The sequence below is a fragment of the Odontesthes bonariensis genome, chromosome 8 (genome assembly GCF_027942865.1).
Source record: "Odontesthes bonariensis isolate fOdoBon6 chromosome 8, fOdoBon6.hap1, whole genome shotgun sequence".
Classification (NCBI taxonomy): Eukaryota; Metazoa; Chordata; class Actinopteri; order Atheriniformes; family Atherinopsidae; genus Odontesthes; species Odontesthes bonariensis.
In genome coordinates this window covers 8871920-8899651 of record NC_134513.1, presented here as the reverse complement: position 1 = coordinate 8899651, position 27732 = coordinate 8871920, and the positions used below count along the sequence as shown (strand labels likewise).

Here is a 27732-nt window from a genome sequence, read left to right as displayed (position 1 = left end):
CCCCCTGCTGCGTCCTGTGAGCCGAATTCCAGACCTCACTTCGCTTGGCGCTATTTTTGCCTCTCTTGATATCAATGCGTCCAATGTAAAACTGTGCAGACTGAAGAGCAGACCGAGCAGTCCCCTGCTTCCGAGCAGTAAACACCATAACAGGTGTAGCTATCGCTAGGTGGCTAGGGAGTGCTCGGTCTGTTCTTCGGTCTGCACAGTTTTACATTGGACGCATTGATATCAAGGGAGGCAAAAATAGCGCCAAGCGAAGTGAGGTCTGACTTTTTCCTGGACAACGATTTTGTGATGCAAATGTATTACTCTTTTGAACGGATATTTTTTTGAGAAGCAAAACGCTTTATTTTTGTGCCCCCAGCCAACTAGCCGGACTAGCTTCGTGGACCCCAAAACTCAGCTGGAATTCGGCTCACAGGACGCAGCAGGGGGTAAGTCAATGGCTGTGTTCGAAACCGCCTACTACATACTACATACTTGAAAACGGCATACTCATCGATCAGACAGCATGCAGAGCGTTTACACACAGTGCACTTCACTCCTGCCCGAGCCGAAATCAGCCGGCCTGAAAAGCTGATTTCGCTTAAGCTATAAACTCTGTAAATATATAACTTTAGCAACATTTGAAACATTTTCAGGTGAGAAAGTAGTCATTTAGACCCCCAAGGTGTTGAAAATGTGACAAAATACCGGCTATTTACAAGTTTTTTCCCACGAATTCGGCGCCACTAAAGCTAGCCGCAGTGAGCAACGCACTTCCGGTTATGCCGTTTTGACTGCTCTCGTCCCGTCAACGGAATTTGACCGTTCAAATGGCGATGGGCAACGTCACGTTACGTTGCATCTTGGGTAGTTTGAGTGTGACAAGTAACCTCATGATGAATACTCAACATTTCGGCGAATCTAGTATGCATCTAGTGTACATCCGGGAACTTAAAAAAGTATGACTAGTAGAAATAGTAGGAGAAGTAGGTGGTTTTGAACACAGCAAATGTTCATAAATGATATTGCTAATATGGGATATCATACAGCTTCATGTCATAAGAGGCGAACTATCCCTTTAACACTAGCCTTACTACGTTTTGAAATACTTATCTTCCATAGCCTGATAAATGGTATGGTGAATAAGTCCTGACAGGTGATCTCCTTACAATGATGTTCCCTTCAATGTGCAGGTGAAGCAGCTTACTCCAAGACAACAGCAAAGTTTTCCATACTGAGAATTCAATCAGATCTCCACTAAAACCAGGGTCGGCATCCTGTTGTGTGTTGGATCATGTAACAGTGATCTCAAGGTGCCTCCTTTCAATATATGGTGAGTATCTGTATGTCTGTATAGAAGTGTAAAAAGCCCTGTGTGCAAGGTTGGCACTCGTCTATTTCAGTCTGCCGTCGCCTTGTAAACAGAAGAGAACAACACATATGACAACACTGCAAAGTTTTTCAAGTATCCTCAACCGCCATGCAGTTTTCCCAAAAGATTAATCCTCAGTAACAAAACCATGCCTGTGTGCGGGCGATAAACAAAATATTGTTTTTTCAAAGGGTGAGGTGGGCTGCAAAACATTTTATGGGAGGCTCAGTCAATGAAGGTGAGGACATATTACATTAGTTATCAAAAGAATAACTTTAAATGTTTGTGAAGTGATTGAATTGCTCAGATTTCTCACATTTGTTCTGAGGGAATTTGACCTCTTTTTTCCCCAAAGTCAGTGATAAGTAGACACTTTTGGACAGTCCATGAATGTGTTTAGTTTAGACTGGATTGGTCAAACAGTATTATGTGGTTGTCTCGGCTCACTTGCTCAGTGGGTGTAGGATGAAATAACTTAATCATTAAAAGCCTAAAGGTGGTGTGTCTCTGTCTGTAAAGGTATCCGCAAAGACCTTTGAATCAAATGCTTTATAGGTGGAATTTATTAAGCAGGAACATGTGACTTAGATCACTTTGCTGCATCCCACTTTCAATATTAAAGTAAGCAAACTCAATGGGAAAAAAAGTAGACAGGTTTCACATGACAGTGTGAAAATATTCTTGATTGAGGTGGGTCTGAGTTTCTCTTTCATGCATATTTGCCATTAGCTGTGTTTAATTATGCTGCTATTCATTAATTTGTTATTGTACACATTAATTAATTTATTTATTTGGATGAACATTGTTGCTGCTGCTACTTTTGAAAGTGCAGTCAAACATTCCCAGCTGGAACAGTATTTATCTTTTTTCTTTCAAAAAAACATTCCCACAAGCACAATAAAGATTAAATTAATACAGAAATGCAATACGAAACATCAGATAAAAATGTCTCTCTTGAATGATTATTTGCATTCCCACAGAGTCACTTTTGCTATATTGAAAAAACAAAAAAGAAAATCCATTACACTGACCCTTTTAGCTCGGTTCATTGTTTATCTTCAGTCACAGAGAGAACAATTCTTTGGGAAAAGTCAAGCAGAAAAATTCACTTCTGAGTGGCTTTCCCATCTCAGCTGTCGTGATTCAGAGGTGGAGTTGAAGCTTCACAGAGACACGGGGCATATTGAAAGAATTTATTCAGGAGTTTCTCTGCTTTCGTGTTCTTTGAGCTGAGCTGAGAGCACGGATGAAATGAGAAGTGCATTGACAAGAAGCAAGCGGAAGGCGTTTGAGTGTTAGGGTTAACATGTAAACAAGCATGTAAATCCAAGTATATATTGTGCCCTAAAAAAACAATGAAATAAAAAAAACAGTCATGCAAAAGGTCGGTAAAGGGATACGAATAACTATATGGATAATCAAATGAGTGAAAGTTAAGTATATGCTGCTGAGTGCAGTAACACCTGTGGGTATCATGACGACAAATGAAGAAAATCCTTTTCTTATGAGGCTGTGGGATTCCTTAAATGAGGCACGGCAACATTTCTCATGTGTTTAGGTGAAGATGATTAGAGGGAAATGCCACACATTTCTGACTTGTGTTTTGTAAAGGTCAGACAGTGGGGGAGAGAATGTGTGGAGAGGGTCCCTGCTATCTCTCAGAACAGCCCCTGAGGAGCCCCCAGGGAGCCACACTCTGGTACAAAAGCACCATGTGTGGTACTCTGTGTGTGTCTCCCTTTCAGTGAGTGTGAGAGAGGGTCAGTGAGAAAGAGGCCAAGTCCTGAAACAGCTGAAATTGAATATTTCATCTGAGGCAGGATTGCCTCATTTTCATTGATCACACTATAAAATGCTTCGAAACACCCACTCGTGCCCCTTCTCTTCATATAATTTGCACTATGAGAGCCAAAAACTATCACTGGTATAGCTAAATCAAATAGTCATCAAATAGACTCCTTTTTATGACTATAAAGCTAAAGTGAAACTTACCAATATGCTAAAATTTATCTGGAGAATGCATAAAGAAAGCCATGAATTAAATCTTTATTGAAATCTCAGTGGAGAAAGTAAAAACCCTCCCAGAGGGTAAACATTTCAAACAAATGTTAGAGAATGTTAATATTTTGGTCACTGTGCATGATGGCAGAAATGTTTGAACTATCGCTGCCTTTGCTAAAGTTGTTTTGGACTTTCTTTACGCTCCCTCTCATTTCGGCGACCACGTTAGCATGTTAAATGAGACATCTAAACCATCTTTGCATCATTTACAAATCAAAAAAGCTTTATTTTATACTGGCACTCCATGAAGCACCTCTGGGCCCAAATTTGTAGAAATGTTTGAAAATTGCTGATTGCATATTGGTGCTCCACACACGTAGCATACTACCATTTTATCAGAACCCCTTGGCTGCACATACGAAGGGCAGCATATGGGTAAACTGTGTACTTATATGTCATTATTCAAAAGATTAATGTTGTGAAGTGGTGTACATAAAAACCTAAATCTAATCCAACAGCAAGTGAAACTGAATGTAAAATGTGAACACATTTTTCTTTCATTTTTAATTATTTTTTAAACAGGGAAATTATTAATTGTTGCAATGAAAAGCCCTCTCTTGGGCTCTCTCACTTTTTCTCAACAAAAAGAGACATAAGATTGACTTAAATCTGCCTCTGCACATATGACGTTACAAGGTATCTCACACAGCAAAACTATTTTGTGTCAGCAGCTTGTCACGATTTTAGATCAAACTAATATGGATGTGCTGCATTCATACAATTGCCCATATTCATCCTTTCCACCATTCCTCTCAGTGAGGACAGCTATAGTGGAGACACTCATGTACAGCCCTGGTTTCAGGGGACATCTTATCACCACTCCATATCCTTTTGCCTTTTTTTCTTCTTTCCATGTGGGTGCTTTTTGATTGCTAGAAAAAGCTGGGCTTGTTCCCCTTAGATGCCAGCTGTCTGGCTGTTGGACCTGTGCAGCCTGGTCCCCCAGGCAGCCACTGAAAGCCCAGAAATGGAGCTCCATCCCATTCTGTCCCCTAAGCCTCACACTGTTAGCATCAACAGTCACCACCTCCATCTTTCCTCTCCCAGACACTTTCTCTTGTCTATCTTCCAAAGGGGCCGATTTTTGTTTAATTGAGTAGGCAACATGTATCTTTATGTGTAAGTATGTTAGCGTGAGACTGTGTTCTTCTCAGGGACCTACTGAAAGCACCTCGAGTCACTTGTTCATTAAAGAGCACTGGATTAGAAAGCCTCTCCACAGCGTGGGCAGTTTTGTCCGCCTTTTGATTAAGCCATCCTGACACCCGTTTCTCATATCTGCCTCCCACTCTCCTGCTTCCATCTCTTCCTTCCCTCAAATCTTACTGAACATATTTAGCTTAGAGTTATACAGAGATTCTGCATTCTATCCACTTGAGCATTGCCATATATCTTTGTGAATTAAACTTTGCTTGTGAAATAGACTCCTGAATCTCAGATTTGGAAAGGAAAGCTATTAATAGCTTCTTAAAGAGCTCAGAAATCACAGTCTTCTTTAAAGGGAGAATGCACTTAATCTGTTCTGGATTAAGGAATATAATGCTGCTGGAGATATAGCTGTCAATCACGACTCCAGTGACAATTACAGTTACAATTGCTGAGTCCATATAGAACTGTTTGATTTGTAAAGACCACAATCCACAGGTTTGTTTAGTAGGTTCATTTCCACTGTGTCAGTGTACGTTTCAGTAGGGCTACATGCAGCCAATGTATAGTAGTAAGTAAGTCCAAAACACATAACTGGGGACAAATTTCAGCGTCACAGCTTTATTTCCACTTCACAACTTGCCGCTCGATATAACTTAGTTTAAAAATGGAATGATTTTACTTTAAAAGAAATAAAAGCTGTGTTCCAAGCACTCAGTCAAAACACAGCTCTTTGCACTGCTTCCATCTCAGATCTAATGTGCTGTACAAGTCTCCTACTCGTTCAAGAGGGTGCATGTTAATACATTTGCCTCCCGTTTGTGTCACCAATTTCAAGTTGACTGCCGTTCTCAAAGGGGGAGCGATTTACAGTTTTCCCAGCTAGCTTTCAAGTCAATCTGAATCCAATTCAGCAGAAATCCGACACAAAGCTACTTCGCACAATGGTTGATTTTTTTTTTTCACCCACTAAAGCACCTCAAATTAATATCTTTTCAGGAAGATTAAGACATGCAAGGAACCTAAATAACTCACAGCTCCAGAGAACTGTAAACTGAAAAACTGTGTTCTGGTTGACAAAGATGAAAACGGTTTTCAAAAGAATTTGACATTGAGCTCAGACGAAAATAAATATGCACAAATGAAGGTTGCTCGGAAATTCAATACAGCATCACCCAGAAACATCTCAAGGCAGGACAGACAGCAGGAATCAGACTCCCAGCGGTCATATCAAAATGTAAGAACTTGCACCAAATCAATACAGTTTAGGGTTGGGGGAAGGGGCAGCTAAAGATCTCTTTTTTGAGATCTCTTCACAGATGCACCAGCGTGACCTGCACAGGTATTATTTCAGTATTTCTACAGTATGCTGTGACCTAGAAGCACTGGCACTATGAAAGGAACAAATTTGACATTGCTAATACATCTTGTCTTGCTCATGTCACTGTATTGATTATTTTCACCTCTGTGACTGTCCCATTGTTCCAAGATTTGTCAGTCCACATGTTTGCATATGTCGGGTCTCTTCCCCACTTTGTAGCGCACCTCTCTAGATTCAATCATGATTCTAGTCCCAGATCTTTCTACACTCACAATGGCACGGGTTTGCCACCTACAGTTTCCTGTAACTCCACATACCTACACACCACATCATGTTTGGATCGTTTCCCAAAAATCAAGTAACATCTGCTGCAAAAAGAAATCCAATGTTGAGAGCAGCAAATCTTTCATGAGTTGTGAAACCGTTGAGGAGGAAAATCCAATTTATTTACATGAAAATGTCACAGATTATTACTTTATGCACACTTGGTAGGCTCGCTGCGAGGACTTCTGTTTACTTCACCCGTCCCACTCAGCTTATGGCACTCACATTAGTGCAAAGAGTGAGGCTGAGTTGTATAAACATGTTTAGGTGCTACACAAAATGACAGCAGTAAAAACACCTTACCTATAGGTCAAAAGATTAATGCAATTATGTGAGGGTATTATGCTGCTTTCACAGCCACCTTAGAAATGGCTGCTCTGGAGGTGGGCAGGTTTGGAAGCGAATGTGCACAGTCGTTAATAGAAAACCAGCGTGGAATTTAATCAGGAAATCACAGCATTTTCCTCACTATTATCTCGGTGTAAACAGTGAAACTAAACTCAATTGAAATGTTTCTGTCAATCTGATGACTGCAATCAAAGGAAATGGGTGGAATGCCAACATGGTCTCAGGATCTATATCAAGTAAAGCCAGACAAATCCCTCGATTTAATAGAGTGCAATGGAGCTTTAATGCCAGCAGTTTGAAATGTATGTGTGGCAAGAGCTACGGATATGTGCTGCTCTCTGATGTTTGGTGAATATTTTACAAAAACACCTTACAGCACAAAACAAACTAGACACAGTATACTCATTAATATCGAGGTGGTTACTTTCTGATGTCAGTGCTTGTGTTTTGTGCGGCGAAATCCAGCCACATTTGATTTCATTTGGTGTTTCCATTTCATCATCAAGAGAGTACCACTCTGTGCTGTAGTTACAAGAGGAGATATGTGGGGAAACTGTCGAAGGATTAATCAGAATTCCTCTCGCAATTTGCCTGCAGATCTCATCCTGCATCTGTCGGGAAGTTGTGGTGACATTAGCTTTGCGAAGCGTGCTAAGCTGTGCTGTCCCTGAGACGTGCACACGATGTGAAGTTTTTTCCCCCCGACTGTCTGACATCGACAGAAGGCAATAAGTGAGAAAGTGTGGGTGGATCGGGTTTGTTCACTTTAACAAAACAAATTTTGGTGGACAGTTTTGACAGCTCTTCCAGCCACTTTGAGGGAATTAAATGCAGTGTTTATTAGTGGTGTCACATTGCTGGCAAAGACTGCAGCAAATATATGCAATATATTGTATTTACACTTGTATTCTCCTGAGCCCACATACTGCATATCAGAGATGCCTTATATATGTGTTCCCTCGCCTTTTGAGATGAGTTTTAAAGGTGTGGGTTGCTCTGTATGGTGTCTGGTGGTGAATAAAGATACTGAATGCTTTCTTGCTTTTGCTAAAGCAAACACAGTCCTGTTGGTTCTCTTGTAGCCTTGTAGAGTGACAATGGAACAAAGCCTGACTGCAGATTATGAAACCATCACTGGGGCAGACAGGGGTAAATTTCCCTCCAGGCTGAGGCTCGCCTCAGATGACACATTTGCAGCAGGAAGAAAGTTACAGATCAACTGCGTTCATCAATGAGACGCACACAAGTTCTCAACCAGTCGAGCCCCCAAAAGTGATGCCTGAAAACCCCTATTGATTTTTAAACAACAGTGATACTCTGTCTTTACTGCGCTTGCTGACAGCAAGCGAGCAAGTTTAGGCTTTTCCTCACCTGCGTGATTTGAAAGGAGAAGATCAACAATGGCTATTCTTAACTATTTTCCAATCAAAGCCACCGGTCAGCAATCCTTCAGCTTCCAACACACCTAATAGGCTGGGAGCAGGTGCGGATTCTTTGTTAATTAGTAGACATGCATCAAACCCCTCTGCTCAATTTCCATCTCCAGTCAGAAATGTTTGCTTGATTTACATTCTCTAACATGCTGCTCACAAGGCGACAACCTGCAGAGTGATGGGAGTTTTAGGTGCTGCACTGAATAACCAGTGTTTCTCTGCTGCTTTGGTGGGGGGTGCAGTCTTTCTTTTGCTCCGCTGGCAGTCTGAAATGTAAAGATAGATAGACAGTGTTGAGGAGAAAACAGTGTGCTGTGAGGAATGTAACTATCACAATGCAAGGATTTAATACCATTTAAACCCTACTTTAGTTGAAAACAGTAGAAATACAACATGCAAGATGTGAGAAAGTGTTTTGTTTTAAGAAAATATATGTTCATTATGAATTTGCAATCTGTTTAAAAAATGTTGGGACAGGACCAACAAAAGTCTGGGAAAAGCAATGTTATGCTAAAACATCTCACGGCTAAGTAGCAACAGGTAATGCTCAGGGTGAAATGTATCTAAAATAGATGTAAACATGTAGGAACTCTGGGTTATAAACATTTTTTTAAGATTTAATTTAAAAAAAAATGTAAAAAAAAAAGAAAACTATCCTGTCATCTGATGAATTTACTGAAATTCTGTTTGGAAAGTATGGGCGCTGTGTCCTCTGGGCTAAAGACTGGAGGAAAATTCCAGCTTATAATCACCACACATTGTTTAAAAGATAACATCTGAGATGGCATGCGGGCCTGGGGATAAACTGACCTGCCTGCAGTCCAAATCTGTCAACTACGGAAAAGTTTTGGTGAATTATGAAACAAAAAATATCGCAGAGGACGTCCTGAACTGTCTAACAGCTGAAATTCTGCACGAAGCAAACATGGGAATAAATGTGTCTTGTTTTATCAGTGTTGTATTATTCATATATCAATTATAAATCTGGCTGTTTTTTCTGATAGATGAAATTACATAAAATGAAGGGCATCTTTCACACTTGTAGTTTGGTTTTTCTGAAGCAAGGAAAAAGTTTATTTCTGTTTCATTCTGCCATCCTGGTTCACTCTCTTTTTTTCTTACCTGATAAAAGATATATAGATAAGGTTACACCCTGATTGAACAACTTTTACAAAATATATTTTATTGACAGAATTTACAAAGTCCTGAGGCAATACTGTAACGCTAAATGTGCTTGTTGGGTTTGGATAGGTTATATATGGTGATATTTTCAGCCAACCTAAATTTCATGAAGAACTTTTGCACCGATAAGAAAGGAGTCAAAACATTGCTATGAGTTCCCGTGTCGCACATACAAATGAAGAAATGCTGCAAGGAAACAGGGGCTCAAATGTCTGTTCTGAACTGTAATATGTGAAATCGTAATTTTTGTAAAAAAAATTTCAAGTGAAAATTCTATGACATAAGCTAAATCCAAGTTTTTTTCTAACATGCATCATCACATTTAGAGAGAGGTGAGTCTCTATTACAGTTTATCATAGCCGATAAAATCTGTTACAGTTTCGAGTAAAACAAGTTGCACACTTATACAAGTATGAGCCTATGATGTTGAACAGCCTCATTACAGGGTGCATAAAATAAATCACTGGTCACTTGTGAAGGCGATTAAACCTTTTAGCATATTCTGGCTGTTATCTTTATCACCTCCACACCCCTCTTTAGATCGCTAAATCATCACTTCATTTCTTTTACATCAGTAGGTGGGTGTTTGAATAAAGATTTTAGGGCAGAGCGAGGGTCATAATTTACCAGCCCCACCTCCAATTCTCCTCACGGAGGGTGAAAAAGCAACGATATTCAACCAAGCAACATGGTCACACATATTCAGCAATGTTCATTCTTCTTCCTAATGTGCAGTTAAAATTGCAAACTGGGGAGTTTGTTTTGATGATGATGATGATGATGATGATGTTGCCAGTGGTTTCTTTTGATTTAACTGTCAGTAGAGGGCTCTCATGATCCATCTATAATGGCCACGACCTCTGCGGCAGTAAGTGTATGAAATGACACTTTCACGGAAGTATTGAACAAGGCTGTTCACTCCTGTTCACTCTACTCTTCTTCTCTTAAATGGTGAAGCTGGCCTTACCATCTACCTTTTTTCACAGTCAGACACTGTGTGTGTATCTTTGTTTCCTGCTGCTCAATGTCCCATTAATTTCCTCACAGTGATTCTGGACTACATTATATCCATGGTGCTCTCTCTTCACTATAACCCCAATGTGAAGGCGTTTAAAATCCTCCTGCTGTGCAGCTGTCATATTGAGTGGATGACCTCATCAACTACACACTGGCCTCTACTGGGTGAAAAAAGTTATTGCCTGAGGTTTTGAAGAAGATAGGATCATTTCAGATGGTCTTTGTCGATGGAAGATGTCTGACACTTTATGGCTTTAAAGGGTAGTTTTGGGGTATGCATTAGCACAGAAATGAGAAAACAGAGTTTCATTGCCATCATCCATCTCTCCAACCACACTCTTTTGGCAGGCTATGAATTACCTGCACTCATCCCTTCTTAAATTGCTCAAATATTTTAGAAGCTGATCAAACAAAGGTTTTCAGAGCACATAGCCAGCAGTGCTTCCCCCTGTGGGCTGTTGGGGATTAGACATGAAAATGTGGAAAGAACAAAGGCTTGTCGAGACTATTAAAGATGCCTGAAACACGGCAGCCCATCAGAATTAATACAGTGAAACAGGCATTAGATACACACCAACTGCAATTGGCTCTTTCAGACATGTCAAAACTGTACATCTGTCTGTTAGAAAGTGATATCAAAACAGACTGATTCTTACATGTTAAACATGAAGTAAAACTTTCTCTGTCTTTTACTCGTGTTTTTTAATAGCTATATATATATATATATATATATACACATACATACATACATACATACATACACATATATATATATAATGTGAGTTGTTTATTTAAAAAGATAGTTGAAGCACATTAACGCTGATGGAAACTCTGTAAATCTGTTCTGACATAACAAACGTGAACAATAAATTATTCCTGCTTTTAGAGAGCACACATGACCATTACTCACTGATATGAAAGAGTTTCAAGATACCAAGTTGGAAAAACATCCAAAAGAGCTTTTTGGATTTTTCCTCTTTGTTTTTCTTTTTCATTTTTTGGTTAACCACTGTAACAAGTGGTGTTGTGGTGCATGAAGTGTTGGCTATACTCACATTGTCACACATCTTCTGTTGCTTTACATCAGAGAAAAAGTGTCATGTTGAAATCAGTGCGTCAAATCTTCTGTATGAACCTAACCGACCAATCCAATGAAGGCAACTTGTACCAGCCAGAGAGAGGCAAAGATAAGCAGGTCATGCCTTTACCTTTGTCAGAATATGAGAATTGATGTACAACACACTGGCTAATCTGAATGCACTTAAATGGAGATTAAGATGTGGTTATAGACTAGGTTGACTGAAAAATAAGTGGGTATATTCCGTTTTCCCATGTCAACACGCACTGTACACCACAGTGTACAACCCAGTTGGTACACAGCTGATGTCACTCTGCAGTGTCACGAACAAACAAAAACCTGCTGCATTAAAATCTGAAGGCTAATCTAAAGGCTTCCCTTTGCACTGATTTGTGCTGCCAAAAAGGACCCGACAAAAGACTTGCAATGTTTTTATATTAAGAATGGGCTGGATAAACAAATTGCAAATTAAAAAAATCCTTCTGACCAGGATAGTTCCCTCATCAATTGATGGAGAGCGCAAATAAGAGATAATATTTGTTTTCTTTAAAAACATGACCTTTAGTTTATTTTGAAAAACAAGAAATCTAAATGAGAAACAGAAAAGGTGGCAAAAGACAAATGAGACAGAAGAGGCTGCAGCTGAACATATAAAAAAAAAAAAAGGCTTTATTTTACACTGCACACTAAGCGTGATGTTATTTTGTGGTCACTTGGCTACATAATGACCTATTAATTTTGTTTCTCTGCACACAGTGTGAAAAAAACAGAGGTGTCTTGGAGAAATCTTCTACAACAGAGAATGACTTCTATTTTTAACTTGTTTACTCCAGTTTGCGATGATAGTGTCATTCACTTCCTGCTCCTTTAGGCTCCACACTACCCAGAGCGAATCAAACATAGCTTGCAACACGCTATACTCCAGGACCCAGTGACAATCCTATTTTCAGCCATCCAAGATGCAGGAATGCTATTAAGTGAGAATGGTGAACAGAGGGAGATTGGACATCCTAAATCTGTCAAAGATGTGACTTTTGCTCCAAGTAAATCCTTCCCTTGGATTGCACTGTCATTGGGTCCTTTTGGCACAAGAACATCCATTAGGAATGCTTACATAGGGTGCTGCCTTCATCGAGCTCTGTCCTCTGTATTGTAGTCAAGTCTTTCACCTGTAGAGTCAGAAATCACAAGAGAAGCCAAGAAGAAGTAGCTTTCATCAATTAGACCAACTTGTTTAAAAGAAAAAACAGCCATCTTATGCAATGTGCTTTAAAAAGAAGGCATTGTCCGTGTATCTCTCGTAAATGTGTTGGAGTTTTTAACAGAGAGCAGTCACTGAAGATGGAACGTGCAACACCACAGAGATCCACCGCCTGATGTCCTCTGACGTCAACTGGAGAAGCTAAGGGGAATTCAATACACACCAGCCACACCACCTAATTCATTCTACTATGAAATTAGCTGTAGCCGGTTTGCCTGCCACTAGAATGATGGTTTGGGCCCATGAACAAATTCTCTAGGTTTCTGTGACTCAGTTGGAACCTCTTTCAGCTAATTTCATTAGTTGAATAACAGAATAGTTTTTTTCTGACAGTGTCATCATAAAGTATCCAATATTCAAATAAAAAAGACCTCTTAACTACGGAGTTGAAGCTAAGTTTTTACTAGATGTAGCCAATTCTCTAACAGCTTTTTGCTTTTACACTATAGCTTATGCAGTGTTTGGGAAAGTGGACTTTGCAGATCGTCCCCATTCACCGTCTGCAGTAAGCCATCTCTATCTGTCAGGAACACAACCCACCAGATTTTCTGTGTGCCCACCACCGTCATTGTCTACATTCATCTGCACAAAACATTATTTACTCAAGCTATATTTACTAAACCATAAATGTGGCATTTCTATGTGACACAATTCACAGACAAATAAGGGAGTCTATTTTGCCACATAGAGAGTTCCAATCATTCCCATTCAAAATGAAAACAGAACACTGCTGTGCAAATGCCAGCAGCCCTTTTGTGACACGGGCTGTGCTCAGCTGCAGGGTGGCTGTAGGGTTAAGGGGGGAGGTGGAAGAATGTGTACAATGCGGGGAAGTGGCTTTTGCCCGCAGTTAAAGCCCCCAGGCATGAAACATAACCTTTAAACTTGCCATCAGGCATTAGAACAGTCAGAGAAGAGACAAAGCCTTCATGTAAGTGCACCGAAGGGAGCGGCCGGGCTACAGTCTGCACTCACAACTTCTTTTAGTTTAATGTATGCCAAAAAAGCCATTGAGGTTAAGGTAGTTTTAACATGTATGAGACAAGTGTCCAAAATTGACATTGAACTGATTAGAGTGCAGAGCTACTCACCTCTGAGACTATTTTAGAATTCGAAGGATTTAAAGATGTACAATTTTCAAATTAGAAAAACAAAAAAAATATCCAGAGTAGAGACACTGGGTTTTAATTCCCAGTAGCCATGCCTATTGTTTACTGGTATCTGGTCAGTGTTCCTGTCCTCGTCACAGCACTGACATGATCTTCTGGTTGGTCAGTTCATTGCTTCCCCAAGTCAAACATGAAGGACGGAAGGACAGTTGTGTTGGGGGGAAATCAGACAATCAAATGAAAGCAGCACTCTGATTTTTTTTTCATCTCTAGAAGAAAAGGTCACTTTGGTATACAACTGAACCTTTCCTAGTACAAATGATAGGGGGTTCAGAGGCTGATTTTCGACAACGGTGCAAAATTATATCAAAAATCCCTTTTAGATCATTTGCAAAATAATTGCAGTTGCAGCAGAAGAGACTAATTCATTCACTAAGAAACACAAATTACATCTTAGATTGGAAATAGCAATGGACTACTTAAATGGTCCAGTTACATGCGTTCTCATGTAAAGGCAGCCAATGCAAACTGGATTGCATTTTGGTTTGCAGGTATTTTCAGTATAGCTTTGGTGAAGAGTCTGTCAGATGTTTACGTGTCAGCTGTGAGCAACTGCCTCTTTCTTTGAGGTCCGGGATCTTTCAGTGATAAACAGCTGAGAAGGGAAGGGGACAGGAGTGGGCGTCTCAAGGGTGGAGGGACGTTCCTTCCTCTATATATCACACTGCAATGGAGGCCGCAACAGTAACATCGCTCACTGGTTTCATTTTTGGTTTTGGAGGCAAAAGCACGCATGGATAATGAAGCAATCGGCCCCTGAGCACAAACATGTTACAGGCCCATCACTTGTCAAGAAGAGCAAGACACCGAGACTGAAAAACTATACAAATCCAATTTGTAATTGTCGTGTGTATCAAGTTCTGCATCTTTCATATGTATTGCATCACTTTATTGTCCACTTATGGTCTTTAATATTCGAATTTTAGCTTTCTTATCTCCACGCATTTTGCATTGACTTGAAACTGATCTCTTTTTGGTCCTTAAGAATTTTTTTTTTGGATTTTTTTTTTTTTTTTTCAAAGTTTACATTCAAGAAACTTTTCATTGTCTGCTTCATTTTTCAGCCCTTCTGGTTCCACTTGATTGTAACTCTAAAATGTTGTAAGAACACCGTTGTGTTTTTTGCCCTTCCTCTCCCACGATGCTGTGCCGTCATCAGCATGTACTGAACAGCATGCAAATTCTTGCTTTACTAGCCCCACTAACATCACTAAACTCCAGCATAGACACAGGGCGAGATCACAGCCCTGACCTGGTGTTTATGGTCAGATGGAATGTGAACTCCGAGTGAGACAAAAGGAGGGAAGCTATAATGAGGCATCCCCCCTCTGTAGGTTGTTTGTTTGGACAGACCAGCTGTCTCACAGCACAAGCTGTGGATGGAATACTAATGGATATAACTAATGATTCTCTCTCGATTTCTCCGGACTTCATCCAACTATATTTCCTTCTCTTACTCCTCCCTTTTATTTTGTCTCCATGTGGATAAAACTTTTAACTCTCAAGTAAAGGATTTCAGATGTGTAATTCAGTTGCGACATGTACACATATTTAAGTCTATTTATGCCAGGCAAAAACACCCTCATCCTTGCTGATCTCAGCTTCTAATCACTCATTGGTGGGTGGACATGAAGCCATGCCTGCTGTTTGTAACCATAAAGTGGGCCTATCTAATCCGCTCTGCATCCATCATAGGTACTTAACTCTCCAAATCATATTCATCCAGCATGTGCTGCCCTGCAGTAATAGGACGACATCCCAGGGCTGCAGCAACTCTCCAATGGGTCTGATTAAAACCTAGTGAGATTTAACTAAGGATTAGATACCCCCTTTGGCACAAGAAGGCTGTTTTAAATTATTTTGGTATTAAGTACTGAAGATTTGGACCTTGAAATATCCATTTTAATAAAAGAAGAAAATACTAAATCAAGGGGGGGCTGTGAGGGGAATCTTTTTTTTTTTTTTAACCGCATTTGTGTTATTTTATTTAATCACACCTCTTTTTCTCACTGCACCTAGAGCATGATTAGACCTTATACTAAATACAAACCTTTATGATCGGAGTAGTTTCTCACTACTGCACAAGCAGTCCAACTAGCAGTTAGTCAGGGATAGAAAACACTAGACGACAGGCTGTGGTCCACAGCGATGCTCACAATCAATTTAACTTTCCATTCAACATCAGCGGTCACATCACAACAAGTCCCTGCATCCCTGTGAGTACAAGTGACTCACAGGGATGTGTAACCCCTTGCGGGCGTCTTGAAAATGCTTTATTCTCCCCTTTATAACCCACACACATACACCTCACACATCTTGCAAGAATCAAATTCCAACCGTAGAAATAATTATAATATCAATAAAAACTCCTTTGAATTCAATCTCAGCTCAGAAGCAGCCAGAAAGTGGCTCTAAATAAAATGAGATTGCATTGATTAAGCCGATAGATTACAGCCTTTAGGTGGAGCTTTAGCAGTGTATTGGCTATGCGTTATTTAATAGTCCCTTTAGGGTTTACTCCTGAGCCATTTGGCGAGGTTCTGCATTGGGGGAGGAAACCTTCCAAGTCAATATTGGGGCTTACTTTTATTTCTGCTGCACCGTCAGTAGGAGATATTTACAAAGAAAAGATGTTCACCATTACATTTACCCTTTCTGTGAGTAGTTACGACTGGAATTGTACGAATGCTAATGTCCAGATGTTTCCAAAATGCTCTTGATATGGTTTTATGGTAGGAAAAGAGGTGTGTATTTAATCATCTTCTTTGTCTATGTGAGTTTCATGCTTTCAAGCAAAGTTACAAGATCATTCCTCAGTTCATTAGAGGTATACAAACCCTACCCACTCCCATGAGTTTCACACACTGAAGCCTGAACACACACAAATTAGAGGCAGGGGAGCACCCTCAGGCCATGTATTCCCACTACAGCATTTTTCCATAAAACTATTGCCAGTTTATAGAACCTTATTTAAAGGCTTGCTCAAGCTACAAAGAAAGGCAAGTGGCACTTCTCCATGTTTTAATTGCTTTTTAATGTTTCAAGGGCACTTACAGATAGTGGAATAAATATCTTATACACATTGTTACGAAATGGTCAAACGAGTATGTCAAAACAAGATTGTTTTCAACAAATTCACTCAAAATAACTGTAAATTACATGAAACTACCTGAGAGCAGAGAGTAGGCTAAAGAACATTAAGGAGCATTTTGCAACTATAGAACAGGGTATTTCCCCCCAAAGTTGACTTCTTATTGATTTTAACATCAGTGTTGGACTTTAATCGCATATACACACGAATAAATCATGACTTCAATCATCATGCTTAAATTAGACGTGAGGAGTGGAGGGTGAATATGACTGCGAGCAAATCCACGATTACAAAGTACAATAAGGCATACCTGGTTTTATCTTCTACGTCACACTCAATGAAGTAGTGGTAATTACAAAATTTAAAAAATCATTTTTGAATTAAAGAAGACTTTAAACTAGAGATAATTTAGTCACTTGAAACAGGCTTACGGGTATAATCTGTTAGTGATGAAGTCATTTTTACTCCTTGATTTCTCTGGTGTATTTACAGAATGCAGGTTTAAGGGCTCACTTTTTCTTCCAACCCACTTCTGACCCTCCAGGGTGCTGCTATCTTTTGTATGAAGTCTATCATGAATAGTTATCAGATAAATGAAAGGAGCAAGTGGCTTTTTGCTAGGTTATTGATCATATGAACTATTTATGGTGATAGTGTTTGCTGCTTGCTGTACTTGTGATTAGCCAAAAAAATTGCTGATGAACATTTTCATGAATTAGTTCAATATAGTTTGACTTGACATCAATTTATTTTTCTGTGGTGTGTTAATCACTTTCTATATAGATGGCAAAACAACAACTTTATACTATATCAACCAATGCCATTTAGTCATTGCCAATTAATGGAGACGGAGCAGACCTTGACTTGAGAACTCTTCATCAGAGCAATATAAATTCAACAGGAAAATATTATGTGAAGTGCGAAGGACTGCACAACAAGTTTTGTGTCTACAATATTTGAGTCCATTCATACTCCAAACAGTGACCTCTGGTACCATGTTTTTAGATGCTGGGCTAACAGTTTAAAGGGTGTATTCTAAGCCAAGCCATGATACTTTACTTACATAACTAATTAGTTATGGTGCCTAAATCTAACCTAACCACAAGCGCAAGCAAACTTAACACAAACTGACTCAAACTGGACTCACAAGGAATCAAAACTACAGCCTCTATGACTGAACTCATAAAACATCTTCCAGATCAAATCCAGATCTCAAGGAATCCAACTGTTTCTTTCCCTGCTTAAACTCCTCTTGTAAACATTGTTATTTGTTAATAAGGCAAACACTTGCTTACTGCTTGAATATTTACTCCCAGCATCTAAAACTGCCACGCAACTGAACAGCGGCAATGATACCAGCAGGCACACTGTGCATTTCTCAGATGTCAACAACTTTAACAAAGTGACTTTCTGACACCCTGGAAATGAGAAAAATGTTTTAGATTTGCAAAAGTATGGTGTACTAAATTTGATGTTTTGTGCAATAGACTAAAATGAAATAAAATGCATTCAGTTAAGTCTTACAGCACAGCTGTATGTTTACTGTCTCAGTGGGCATGCAGCTTCACATCCAACCAAAAGACCTTTGCCCTCTCTTCTTTCAGTCACTTACTGGAAAGCCTGGGGAGAGATTGTGTGTGTGTGTGTGTGTGTGTGTGTGTGTGTGTGTGTGTGTGTGTGTGTGTGTGTGTGCGTGTGTGTGTGTGTGTGTGTGTGTGTGTGTGTGTGTGTGTGTGCAGGTGGCTGCTGAATGAGCCACTAATGAGCCAACTCATTACAGTGGAAAGACGACATTTACTGGGAAAGAAAGTGGCCCTAGGCTTATCCGCTGGGACCAACCTGGTGGGAGGCAGGGTAGCTCGAGTCAGACTTGTGAAGGTTGATTACATGTGTACATTAGAATGTTCTTGTGTACATTTTGAATAGTAGAAGTAGTAAAGACACAGACAGGGTCATTAAAAACTTCTGGGATTTTTTTTTTTTGATGGATCATCAGCAAGTGCCAACGAGGGTGTGTTCCAATTATGAATTATAGCCAGTCATCAGCTCTCCAAGGATCATAGATTAAACCAAAAGCAGGACAAAATGTGGGAAAAATAAAAAATCTGTGCAAATTTTAAGTTAGGAAAGGATTTAGTAACTAGCCATTGAGGAATTTGCGATATGCTTCAACACTTGTGAACAAACACAAACGTCATTTTTGAATGCTCCCATAAAAGGCATTAGTAGCCCTATCACTGGGCTCCCTCAAAGGGAGGTTTTGCAGACAACTTTGTCCAACTCTTGATAGTGGTGATACAGCTGCTTGCTCCTGCTTTTCTAACCATGATTATCAACATCACAGCCTTAAGGCTGATTCATACTCGGCGCAACCTCGCTCATACTAGCTGGTCGCAAATGGCGCAAACGGTCACGTGTCCCAAAATTCCGCCACGCCCCCCTTCGCAAGCTAGAAAATCCTCGCGCGGCGCAAGGGCGCGCACACAACTTTTTTTCTGACTTTGCGCGCGCTCAACCGGAAACAGCTGACCAAGAAAAAGAAAAAATGAACACTGCAGAGACCGCGGTGACCGAGAGGATGCGCCTCTACAAACATCTGTACAACACGTCTATGAAGTTACACTGGGACAACGTTTGACAAAGTTCGTCTTGTTGCAAAGGACGAACATCGCTTAGCTCTGAGATACATATACAGTTCTACACCCAGAGTAAATTCATTCCGCATCAGATGTGCCAGCCTCTGCTGACGTGACACCACAGGTGGCATTGTGTATGCTTTCTTCGTATGCTTTTCAGCTTGTTTCCTCAACAGTGACGCTCGCTGGTCTGGAGAGAACTGCAAATGTGACGCATACTCGGTGCAAACTGCGCTTATGAGCTGAAGGAACTGTGAAGGGGCTGGCGCTTTCGATGACGTCATTAATGGTTCTCGAGCCAGAACAGTTGCGCGTTTGCGCCGAGTATGAATCAGCCTTTAGGAGATGGTACCCCTACAGTCAATGATCATCAACATTGAATAAAACAGTGGGTTGGATTTTTGTGAGTACAAAAAATGTGATAATGAGAACAGCTTTGAATATGTAACATCTTTGGTTAAAGGATGAATCCAGTTCACTGATTACCTTAGTTTGTCTGTATCAGTTATTTAGAAAAAAAGTGGAGTGCAATCAAGGAGAGTACTGCAGCAATAGTTAGCATTTATTTAATGTAATTTTGCACTATGGCGTTTAGAACTGAATACGATGGCTCCTAGACAGGCCTCTCTGCTGGCATCCTTCCCCTCCTCATTTCTTCTATTCCTCCCTTTATCCTGCCCTCCCCTTCTGTGGAGGCCCTCTGGACCCCACCAAGGCCCATTCTGTTCATCCCACATGTGAAGGGTCAGTGCATACCCCACAAAAATAAGCCAGCCTCTCAATGTGGGGACCTTTGTGTATGTCCACACCCCCCTACCCTCTTTCTCTCCCTTTCTCACTTAGTTGTGCCCTATAGACGAGAACTGGCTCCATTAACAGCGCCTCCCTCCCCCCTGGAGCGGACTTCTCAGGGTCCTAACAGTGCAATTCTATGCCTTATTGCTCCAGCTCCTCCACAGACAACGGTCTCGTCAAAGCATTTGTGAGGACATAGAAGGAAATGAACTGGCTTAATGCTTTAACAGATTGACATACAGGCAAGATCACGTGGTGAAGTATGTGGGGCAAGCATTTAACAAGACCAAAGGGCAGAATGTGTAAAATGTCTTTTAAAGGCCTCCAAGAGGCCATTTTGGCAGAAAAAATGCCAGGAACTGTTAGCCATTTTTTATGAGTTTGTCCCTGCTGGCTATCATCCAGCTTAATCCAACTTGTGTTTTGACTTGCTACGGACCAAAGCAGGTTTCTGAAGCTCATCTCCACTTCATGTTTAATCTCTCCCTGCTCTTTCATTAGGACCACACCATGTGTTGATTCTAAAGAAATGAAGCGAACACCTAATTTTGAGCAAGAATGAGCCAGAGGAAGCTTTTGTCTGGAATGCCCACAAGACAGAGAAGAACACTGTTTGGTCTGACTTGGGTTGCTATACTGGACTGAAGAAAGCCATGGCAACGCATGCAGAAGGTCTGCTGGATCTCATAATGCTGATACAATACAGCAGTACGGGGTTTGTCATTCCAGTCAGGCTTGACCCAAATTACGACATCCTGGGAAAAAGTGGTCCACTTCAACCAGCTTACGTGCACACACTGAATTAATTGAGCTTGCACATTTTTGGCTGATAGCAATAATAAACAAAACATATGGGTGTTTGAAGTCTAATCACTGAGGAAACGGCCCTGTTAATGATTTAACACCATCCTCAGTAGCCCATGGCTGCTGGATTATTGGGTCTTTCCAACTGTTTACTCAGAATGTCTACACGTCCCTTTTCCATCTGCGGTTATAATTCTCCGCATTTAAGCTTAACAATCTTTTGTATTTTTATACGTTTATCATATTGTATCAACAGCCTCAAGGAAAAATCTGCTTAAAATTGGAAGAACAACAAAAAAAGTGATTAGGACCACATCTAAAAAAGTTCCTTATTTTACCAAAAGCCAAACTATCAGGACAGATGTACAAATGCAAAACAGTGTTATCGCAAGAGAAACTTCAAGTGCATTTTTTTTGCAACTTTTTTTTTTGTGAGTTTGTAAAGAAATTTTGAACACAGCTCTGTAGAATAATGAATCCCCCACACATCAAAAGTCCAACAGATTGCAGCCCCAGAATACATACAAACTCACACACCAAGAAGCCCGCAAACCATTTGCACACTAAAGTCTTGCAGCAATACAGCTGAACCAAAAACTTTTTAGCTTGCCTAGCTGCACAAGTAACCACCTCAATATCACATTACACCTTTACGACAAAAAACATTTATCAGTATGTGTGCACCTAGAAAATAAAAAAAAGAATCCACTTACTTTACTCTGGAGGTCTGGTAGTTGTATGTCAGGGCTTAAAGCAAAAGTGTCTCTAGGCTCTTTTCATCTGCACCTCTACCCTGCTCCCTTGCCTCTCCAATACTATTTCTTTTTGTGGGCTGAGCATACGATAGCTGTGTGGACTTTTTTTTTTCTTTTTTGTGTGTGTGTGTGTGTTGCATGGGCTGAGTGGAGGGTGATGGGGTGGGGTGCTGAATGCTGGGTTTCCTGACTCGTGATCAGGAGCTCATTACACCCAAGGTCACTCCAGGGACACCCTGCCTGGCACTTACTGAGACACCAGAGAGAAGATGTGAGATGGTGGGGAGAGTCTGAAAGAGAGAGGGCAGTTAAGAGCCCAAGCGCACAGGAGATCCATGGGGACAGCGTCGACGGGCTGGCAGAGAAGAGACAAGCGGAAAAACAGGGAGAGAAGTAAAACAATGAGCGACACTGATCCAAATGCCAACAGAAAGGCAGATATTCAGAAGGACTGAGCAAACAACAACACCAACAGAATGAAGCTACATGAGCCAACAGTGCAAGCAAGCTGAGACCAGCAGTCCAGTCCAACTACACAGTTACGTAAAACATTGTGTTGACCCATGAAAAAGGGGAGTGCAAAGCAATCAATTTAGTATTGACCAAAAAGCACTGAGGGTCTGAATTTGTTTTTCAGCTTTATGTATGGTTCGACAACACACAATAAAACTTATCTACTTTGTGATGTGAATGACTTGGTTTTAGTATCATTATTCTAGCACAAACCTATAAACGAACACATTATTTTCCCCCTCCTCATTTTTTTACTTTTATTTTTGTCCATTTTTCTTCCATTACACATTTTCCATTAGATATTATTCCAATGGATAATTACATACATACTTTCCGACATTGACGCAAATCTAGACATATGAGTCTGTGTGTAAGACAGAGACTGGGTTTATTTTTGCCTGGGTTTCAAAGCACGTTTCTGAGGTCCCTCTTAAATGGAATTACTAAATGTGTACGCTTTGAAAATGCAGAGTAATATGATTTACAATAAGATGATGCCAATTTAACTTGCCAAACTCGTCTCAAACTGACACTTGGCCAGGAGCCCTGTACTTTGGTCTTGAAGCCAGAGAGAAACCCTCACTTCATGACAATTCGATATGCAGGTTTCCCGAACAGGTAACAGTTATGTGTCGTGGCGCCATGGCAACATGGAAAAAGTTGGCAAGGTTTTTCGCATGACGTTTTCCTAGCCTTTACCAAGCACTTTATAGCCTAACAAAAAAAGAAGTTAAAAAGACAAAGGAAGAGAAAAGTTGTAGTGTCAAGCTTGAGCTTAAACAGTCTTTGCTTCCAGTGTGACCTTTACCGTCACAGAGGGATAAATGCTAATATGCAGCTGTAGAGCCATGCCCCATCCCCTGGAAAGCGAAGGGGCTCTTGGCCAAGTAGCCGTATGTGATGAGATGGAAAAGAAGAATGTGTTAAAAGGAGACATAGCAAGTCCATTTTTCACATGTTCACATAATATCCTGAGTTCTTAATAAAATGTTTGTGATTTGCTTTGGTCAAAAGACCACAAAGATGCAGTACAACAGCTCCCTTAAGTTTGCTTTATTTGTGATCGGTAGTACAGATTTCAATGACCTTACAAATGTCAATTTTGACACGAACTGCACTTAAAATTTCAATAAAAAAAAAAAAAAAAAGGTTAGGGCACTGTGAAATAATTCAAATAAAAGCAAAATGATATTTATAACTTTCAAACCAATATTCAAGAAAACATGTCAAATGTTTGAGACATTTCACAATTTCATGGAGAATTTTAGCTCATCTTGAATTTGATGGCAACAGCACGCCTGAAAAGAGTTGGGAGAGGGCCATATTTTTACGACTGTGTAGCATCCCCTCTTCTTTTAATAACATTACGGAAACGTTTGGGTACTGAGGAGGCCAGTAGCTGGATCTTTGGGAGAGGAATGTTGTCCCATTATTGTCTGATACAGGATTCTTGCAACTCAACAGTCCTGGTTCTTTTTTTAAGTATTTTACATTTCATAATTCCCAATAATTTTTTTTAAAGAGACATTGTACTATCAAATTCCAGATGAGCCTATAATTTTTTTCCTGAAAGAGTCAAATGTCTCACTTTAAACATTTAATATGCTTTCTATTTTCTCTCGTGAGCAAAATTGTGGTGCATGAGATCTACAAATCATTGATTACTGTTTTCATTTTTAGTTTACACAGCATCCCAACATTTTTAAAATTGGTTTAGTAAAATAATTTCTACTTAACAAAACAAAAGGCACTGTGAAATCACAAAGTAATTCAAAGGAAGGGCTGTGCATGGGGAGAACAACATCATTTTTTGACATAAAGAGAGTCACTGGGCAAAACCTGGTGTATATATGTACTCAGGGGAGAAAATGACTAAAGCAGTGCAGGTGTGGCAATCAGTAAACTAAGAGCTGGTGTGAAAGCAGACATCAAGCCAAACTCAATTGGACACACACACACACTCAGATGTAAATCAATGGCAAGAGAGAATATGTAGCGTGGATGTCAACACAAAAACAGAGAAACGAAGAACAGAACAAAACCCATATTCTGTGACACAAAAATACACAGACGATGACTGATGCCTCTATGAGGTACAATCTGGAGACATTTCATTCGTTGAAGCTTATAAATATCAGTGAAACGTAACTCATAAATGTAACAGTATCTAACATCTGTCTCTAAATCCTTAACCAGAACATGTGTGCCATCAGGAATATTGAGCTCAAATGTGTGTGTCTTTATATCCTCGTCTTACCCCACCTCTCATATTTCTTGGCATAGATTGTTTTCAAGGGAGTGTGTCAATTAGTAGAGGATACTATCGGTGTGCTTGGAACGGCAGATGGCTGAAGATGACCCCATCGAGCAAGACCGTCACTCTGCCACAGCTGTGCAAGCCTTGATTGACAGTTTACAGCACACATGATCAATACAGTGTGCCATTAGTTCTGTCCACAAAGCCCTGTATACTGATGTAAGACACCTCTGCAGACTCTCTGAAGTCCATACCAAGAGGAATGGTATTGTATATCACATTATAAGGGGGTCTTTCCGGGCTTCAGTTATTGATTGAGTGTCTGAGATGAGTTCATTCTGTACTAGATTAAAATGCCTCCCAGCATCAACAAAGAACCTCTTCAGGCATTAGATAAGCCACAATGATTGAAGCTTCCATTAAGGTGCACAAATTCAACTTTTACTGTATTTGTGAGCTCATTGAACAACCATTAGATGGCATAAAGGCCTGATATTGTTCAAAGAGGGACTACATTTGCAATAACTCTGCTGTGAAAATTTAAATAAAAGTCTTTACACCAGAGCTTTTGTAAGCCAAGTACCACTTTAGATGAGTCAAAGTTAAATCTGAACTCTTATCCAATAAGTCTTTGATATTTGAGGGGAAATTAAATTCTTTGAAATAGTGAACATTATTTGAATGGAATACTTGAATAGTTTCCTTTCATAGTTAGATTTAGAATTGACGGAACATTAGGTAAGTTTAATCGACTTTTTAAGCTTTTGATCATATCACGTTATGTTTGTCAGGAGGAAAAGTTTATCCAACTGTCGTGACACTGAAGATATTCAAGTTTAACTTTTCTGAGCAGTTACCAGTATATGTTTGCTTGAAGGCAGGAGCTCAGAGTCCAGTCCTGACCCTGCAAGCAGTAGTTCAGGAAAGAATCTCCCTGCAAGGCCCTTACAATCTTATCACATGAGATATGAGACATTGAGTTTGTGATGGATTGATTTGAAGGTTTATGTTTAAAATGTATTTGTTTTTTGTTGTTTATTTCTATCGTTGTGTGATTTCATCATGATAAAACTGACGTTTTTCCTATCTTGACTGGGTCTCGAGGGAGTCTCAGAACAGTCAAATCCAATAATCTAGAGAGTCAATAACTTTCTGATTACTTTGGCCCAAAGTCTGAAGTCTAAAAATCTGCTTTTCAGGCCAACTGTTGAATGGCTTTTTCAGGCTGATATATATAAAAAAAAAAGAGATGTAAAAGGGATGAACAGGTGAGGGGTGAGACACGATGCTGCAAGTTTCAGGAGGCTGCCACTCATTCACAGGTTTTCCAAATTGAAGTTCAAAAGGATGATGAGTCATGCTCCTTGAACACCTTTGGCCTTACAACTGAAAGCTTGTTTTGAAAATAAGCAGAAGTGCTAAGTTGAAAAAAATAGTCGGGAGGCCAATAGCAAAAAAATGTATGAGTTTAAAAGAAGGTGCATCTGCCCGAGATAGATCATCATCTAAAGTTGAAATGAAAGCAGAGACTTGTGGCAGAATGTATTGATTTTTGATCGAGAACAAGCCGACGAACAGAGCCGAGGATTTTAAAGGATCACTTGAGTGCACGCGTGACCAAATGGTATCAAAAAGACACATGTTTTCAGAACTTTTAGAGATGGGAGAAGACAGTATCCAGCTCTCTAACCTCCAAAAGCCTATGTGTCTGCTGGTGTTATTCTAATACTCCCCCTACACTTTACTCCATTGTATGTAAAAAGGAGGTGGTAAAGCTGTCTCTTTACCGGAGCAAACAATGCAGCTCCACAAGTGGAGCATCATGTTGCACTGTTGGGGATTCCAGCATCAGCCCAAGTGATGGTCAGTAATTAGTATGACTCATACCCACCCACTGATAAAGCTATACTATTCCTCTGCTCCCATCTCACATTCAACTCATTCATAATAGATATCATCCATTAACCCCTTCTACCCTCCCCTCAGAAGCTTTAGGAAAATCCACACGGAGTCCTATCGAGTGATGTTTTTCCTAATTTGATAAGATATGTCAAAAGGGGAAAAAAAATATGGAACAAGATTATCAGTGGCCTTCTCCTTGAGTTGATTTTCTGTTGTGTGAAAAGCACAAAGGGAGCTCAACAGTGTACAAAGTTATGAATAAGCCTGAATGAATTATGATCTTAATATCAAATCCAAAAGCTCCCTCATTATTTATACTCAGGCATAACTGGCTGCTGTCATGGTGAGTCTGAACAGAGCAGTGGATGAAACCGCTGTTAAGCTCCACCAACCCATTTCGTTGAGTAGATGTCCACCGGCAGCCCAATAAGAGGACGGCAGTGACTGGGCCTGTTTGTGGTGAGAGCCTGATGAAACCAAATGAAATCAGCCTGTCGAAGCCAGCCACTGCATTTTAACCACAGCTCTAACGACTCTGCCTCCTCATCCCATCATTCCCCTGACGCAAACACAGCAAAGCCAGATGAGACTGCCAGGAAATGCTAGAAAAGTAATTTTTTTTCACAACCTTTAAAAGAAAAAAAGAAGAAGAAGAAAGTATTCAATTTGAGCTAGCATGACTGGAAGGAAATGGAGATTGAATTTATGACCGTAAGAGAGAGAGAGAAAAGAAGCTGTGGTTCAGAACATCCTCTCATTGTAAGACTATCATGCACAGCACTTTGGAACCCCTCATAACAACATGTTTCCAGAGTCAGGGGCAGCTTTTACTCAGAATATGAAGATTGTGCATACAGCAACAAATAGTTTGATAGTCTGAGTCACAGAAAGTACCCTGCAAGGCTTCGTTATATCACACACAGCCATGCACATACACACACCAAACATCTGCGGGGCCATGACCGCCTTTTACATCACAGTCCAGTCAAGTATTGTTTCCAGATGTCTACAATGCTCCAAATGAGACAAGTCGAGTCTATATATGTCAGCCTTGATCACAAATTTTGTTGGAAGGGGCTTTGTGTTATATAATATTACGTGAGTAGAAGCAGATTTCAGGAAAAGCAACAGAGGAGTGATCTCAATGCTGATATTTGTCATTTACAGTACAGCCGCTGCATAGGATGCACATAGGATGCCATAAAAGTGGTAGCAGCATGTATGGAGAATAAGGTAGGTAAGGTAGCTTAGGACAGGCAACTTAAAAATGACTCCAGAG

At 40.2% G+C, this 27732-nt stretch overlaps 1 protein-coding gene and 1 long non-coding RNA gene across 5 annotated transcripts in view; one reads left to right on the top strand and one right to left on the bottom strand.

The window, feature by feature from the left end:
- Window positions 1–21897, bottom strand: part of ptn (pleiotrophin) — a 47907-nt gene extending 26010 nt beyond the window's left edge. The window contains exons 1-3 of one of the 4 annotated variants that reach the window (XM_075471576.1): window positions 21740–21897; window positions 12385–12439; window positions 8162–8259 (exon numbers count right to left, since the gene is read on the bottom strand). In XM_075471576.1, coding sequence (XP_075327691.1) covers window positions 8162–8259; window positions 12385–12402 — 116 coding nt within the window. In that variant the 5' untranslated portion in view covers window positions 12403–12439; window positions 21740–21897. The remainder of the gene's footprint in view (window positions 1–8161; window positions 8260–12384; window positions 12440–21739) is intronic. The other 3 variants (XM_075471577.1, XM_075471580.1, XM_075471578.1) reach the window with 3 other exon arrangements.
- Window positions 139–22431, top strand: LOC142385239 (uncharacterized). The gene is made up of 4 exons (XR_012770152.1): window positions 139–266; window positions 368–437; window positions 1182–1321; window positions 20724–22431. It is a non-coding gene; the product is annotated as an uncharacterized LOC142385239 (long non-coding RNA).
- The last annotated feature ends 5301 nt before the right edge of the window (window positions 22432–27732 follow it).